The sequence below is a fragment of the Rhipicephalus sanguineus genome, chromosome 10 (assembly GCF_013339695.2).
Source record: "Rhipicephalus sanguineus isolate Rsan-2018 chromosome 10, BIME_Rsan_1.4, whole genome shotgun sequence".
NCBI classification, from domain to species: domain Eukaryota; kingdom Metazoa; phylum Arthropoda; class Arachnida; order Ixodida; family Ixodidae; genus Rhipicephalus; species Rhipicephalus sanguineus.
The window spans coordinates 88,047,727-88,052,268 of record NC_051185.1 but is presented as its reverse complement, the minus strand read 5'-3'; the positions used below and the strand labels follow the sequence as shown (position 1 = coordinate 88,052,268).

The 4,542-nt window shown below is 51.0% G+C and overlaps 1 protein-coding gene across 1 annotated transcript; it reads left to right on the top strand.

Moving 5' to 3' along the window:
• The first annotated feature begins 2,598 nt into the window (after positions 1–2,598).
• Positions 2,599–3,921, top strand: LOC119406580 (prolyl 4-hydroxylase subunit alpha-1). The gene has a single exon (XM_037673316.1). It carries the CDS (start codon positions 2,599–2,601, stop codon positions 3,919–3,921), a length of 1,323 nt encoding a protein of 440 aa, XP_037529244.1.
• The last annotated feature ends 621 nt before the right edge of the window (positions 3,922–4,542 follow it).

Here is a 4,542-nt window from a genome sequence, read left to right as displayed (position 1 = left end):
TTTGTTGCAGCAGGTTTGTTCATGGTGTGGCGGCTGGTCACTACTCACTCACATCTCATGGGAATCTGCACTAAAACCAGTAGGTTTAAGTTTCTGAAACCATAGCATAGACTTTAAAGGGGTACTGACACAAAAAATTTTGGCCTCGCGTTTTTTTGCGTTAATGTGTGGCTGCGGGCATGTTAGTCATAACACGGCACATCGTTTGCTCCAGCGCGCGACAGATAATCAATTACAGGCTCCTCATTACCGCCCGGTGTCAGCGTCGGTTTCAAAAACGACAAGAAACCGGGTGCAACTATCACCATTTAACTGGTGCAGCGCTCGACACGTCAGCACAGAGAACTGTGACGGACTTCCGCGTGGTGCGAGAGCAGCCCCCGAGAAGTAGGCTGCGGGAGCGAACGCGGCAAAAAAAGATGGCGGCTATGACGTCATCATAACTTGTTGCAGCGTGGTCACGTGAGGGAACTATGGGGGGTCACTGAGGGTCACCTTTGAGGGTGCCAATAGCGTGAGGGTGTCACTCGCTCACGCAAACTTCAAAATTCATTTAAGATACCTTCCAAGCTATATTCGCTGTTGATATTTTGCAGATTATATACGCATGTTCACAGGAATCGATCCCGCAGGCTCTCTCGGGCAAAACATTTTGTGTCAATACCCCTTTTTGAGGAACGGTGCCAGGCCCAGCGATCTGACTCGGACTCGGAGACACAAATCGCACTACTGGATCACGTCCGCTGGTGGGCGGTGAAAGCCAGTGGAGCTTAGGACACCACCCAAGCAGATCATGAATTCCACTTTACGTCGGTCCGCGACCATGCATTGCGGGCGTTTACCCCATTGACCTACCACCAAACACATAACGGAGGCTACATGAACGCGCCTTTTATCTTTCACACTTTCCTCTCACAGTGCTCTTGGATTAAAGCTATCTTGGATAGATGGATGGATGGATCCATGCTTCGAGCGCCGCTTTATAAAGGGGAGGTGACATGTGTGCCACCATGGCCGAAAACAAACAGACGTCGTTGCCTCCGCTATTAGCTCGTGCAACGCGGCGTTGCTACGACCGTCCCACTCGGCGCGTTTCCAACAGCAGAAGTGCAATACAATGTCGTCAACTCTTCAACACACCGGATGGTGGCGGCTTTAGCCCAAACGTCACTCATAGCATCCATCCATATCGAAAAAATCACAGCATATCCATGGAGTGAACGATGATGAGTGGGCGAAGCTGCGGAGGTTCATCGGTACCGTGAATCTTCCGTGAATTCTGCCCAGTACATCATCACCGACGTGAGATCGGGCGCGTTTATACTAAAGGTTCGATGAGTTATGACGACTTGCAGCACACTTTAATTTTACATGTACGCTGTGAATTTTCATTGTTTAGAAAACCATTGCTTTAGAAAACATCTGGCGTCTTTCGTTAAGCAGCTGGCGTCTTTTCGTTTTGCTTTAGAAACATCTGGCGTTCTTTCGTTTTGCTTTTACAAAACATCTGCGTCTTTCGTTGGTTTATTTCATCAATCAACGGCGTTTTGAACAAAACTTTTATTGTTTAATCACGCACAGGAGAAATCTCACCAGGCACTACCTTGGAGGTAAACAATGGCTGCTAATGGGAATGAGAGACAGAAGAAGTCGGCTTTTAGCTAACACTTACACTTCTACTTCTACTAACGTTTCCTACTGGAACATGCCAATGGCTGCTAATGGGGAATGAGAGACAAAAGAATTCGGCTTTTAGTTAACGCGCACGCTGCGAATTTTTTATTGTTCAACAACGCACAGGAGAAGTCTCCCACCGGCACCACCTTGGAGGTCAAAGCGTAAGACTGGTTACGCACTACGACTACTACGACTACGACTACGAGGGACGAACGGGTGCCGCCTTAAGGAGCTTCGCCCCTAAAATAGCTCTCCGATGCTCGCCTGGCTGTCGGACCACGTTTCCCGCTCGCCATGTGAGAATTAACGGCCAGGCTAGAAGGAAGAGACGACGCTCGTCGCGTTTCTCTTCGTGTTTCACAACGCTTTGAAGGAGTACACATCGATTATCAGTGTTTGCTATGTGCTTGTTGATGCCATCTTTGCGCGGGATACACGATATGCGGTATCCAGGTATATCATGACAACTTCAGCTACCGCAAGGGTTAAAGACCATGGGCGTTAGTCGTCGGTAAGGAGATGTGCCACTAGGCGTCAGCGAGGGTGCATCCACACAACGTGGTAATACCAATAGACATTGTACAAGCTCTCATATACCAATGCACTATAAACAATCAACTACTTCTGTGACGACACGTTTCACTTTCGTGTTATACCGATTCCTATGACGGAGGGATCAGCCGTCTTTTTCCCCTGCTGCTTGATTCATGACCGAACCCCCGTAGTGGGTTGAGACATGCCATAAGAAACACCCCAACCAACCAAGCGCACGCAGCAGAACCAAAGAAGAAGAAGAAGATGCGGCTGCCGTGTCTCCTGTTTATGACAGCCGTCGTCGATTTATGTCAGGGCGGTGAATATTTTCGATCCATCCCAGGTCTGGTGAGCTTGCTTCCGACGGAGAAAGCTCTCATCGTTGCTATGAAGCGTCACATCGAGCAGTGTGAACACACTTGGAGACGCAGTGCACTCGTATCTCCTCCGCAGCACCTCGAGCTCCTGGATGTTCCGTCGTCCCCTTCAGAGACTCAACCTGCGGCACCGGTGCTCCTGAGGTTCTTGAGGCTCTCTGTACTCCAATCCGCAGCTGACGTGCTTGGAAGCGTTCGCTGCCCTCGACCTTTAGTCGAGACGGGTCTACTTGCCTGGCCTACGGAAGACGACGTAGACGGCGCAGCGGCCAATGTGTGCAGGCTCCAGAAGGCGTACAGCTTGTCGGCTGCAGAGGTCATCGCGACGCAGTGCTCTTCGGTTCTGGCCGATAATCTGTCCCCGGACGACGCCCTGTCGCTGGGCGTTCACTGCTCCCGGTGCGAACCTTCAGCAGCCGCTCATTGGGTCAAACTAGGCGAAGACCAACGCTACGCGGATTTCTTCCATTACCATCTTGCGGAGCTGGAATCTTCGGCGCCCAAGGCGAATTCCACCTCCTGGCGGGCTGTCGTCAGTCGCCCGCCGGAGACTCCCGCAATGTGGCCGTACCGAGACGCCTTTCGGGAAAATCAACGCTACAGCTTTCCCAGCGACACATCCTTCGGCGTGCTGTGTCGTGACAGTCGGGACTCCGACACTAGACCCAGTGGACATTTGCGCTGTTGGCTCTCTTCCGGAAAGCACGGTGCGGCTACTCTCTCGCCCTTCGCAGTGGAGGAGCTCTCCCACTCGGAGCCTCGACTCTGGCTCGTGCACGACTTCTTGAGCCCCGCCGAGTGCGCAGCGCTTCGTCGGGAAGCTTTCCAGCTCGAGCCTGCCTTGGTTACCGAGGAGGATGGGCGTGAGAACGAGCCGGACACCAGGACGGCGGCGCTCACCTGGCTCGAAAGCAATGGAACCGCACGGCGCGTCTACCAGCGTGCCGCAGTGCTTACCGGTCTTACGATGGAGTCCGCCGAGAAGCTCCAAGTACTCAACTACGCTGCCGGCGGACATTACAACCAGCACACGGATCCTCTGGAAACAGAAGAAGACGAGGGTGACCGGCTGGCCACACTTCTGGTCTACCTAAGCGAAGTAGAACAGGGCGGCTCCACCGCCTTTCCCAAGGCGAACCTCTCCATCAGACCTCGTCGGGGGTCTGCGCTCTTCTGGTTTAACCTGAAGCAAGAACCAGCGGTGAGCTCGCGACAGATAGACTACAGCACCACGCACGGCTCCTGCCCCGTGCTGCGTGGGTCCAAGTGGATTGCCACGCTCTGGATACGCGAGTGGTCGCAGCCGTGGGACCTTGACTATTCCCTTTCGTAGTGAGCGGCTGGTAAGGGTTGTTGCTTAGGTTTACATTAGGTGTTATCAAGGAGCATGAATAACGGCGGTCATAACGAGATCGAAAGTTCTTATGTTTGATGGTATGTGTCAGTTTTATTTCGATAAAGAATTTGCCTTTGTAGGTGTGACTAGCTGATCAAGTGCAGGCCTTGCCTATTTCTATTTTTTATGAGAAAATAAATGCATGAATACAAAACCACATTGATTAAAGAATCGATTTCTGCGCGTTCCACATTTTGTGGTGTTATTTGCTTGTATAGAGGGTGCCCGAGCCAACTCTAGCCAGAGGTAAAAGATATGCGGACCAAATGGATGCTGCTGATTCCATGCTTGTTGCATGTAGGGAATCACTATTTTTGTGTTCTGCTTAATTGGTTAATCAGGCAATATTATTTACAAGCAGCGAACCTGGGCAACAACTTCTATTAGAAAGAAAGAAAGAAGGAAAAAATGGTTGGTTGATCCCTCCGTCATAGGAATCGGTATAACACGAAAGTGAAACGTGTCGTCACAGAAGTAGTTTATTATTTATAGTGCATTGGTATATGAGAGCTTGTACAATGCCTACTGTTGTTTGGCAGATATAGCACCGGTTGATGT

Bases quoted from the DNA above. Each gene is read 5' to 3' on its own strand.
- LOC119406580 (XM_037673316.1), top strand. From the start codon at position 2,599: ATGAAGCGTCACATCGAGCAGTGTGAACACACTTGGAGACGCAGTGCA.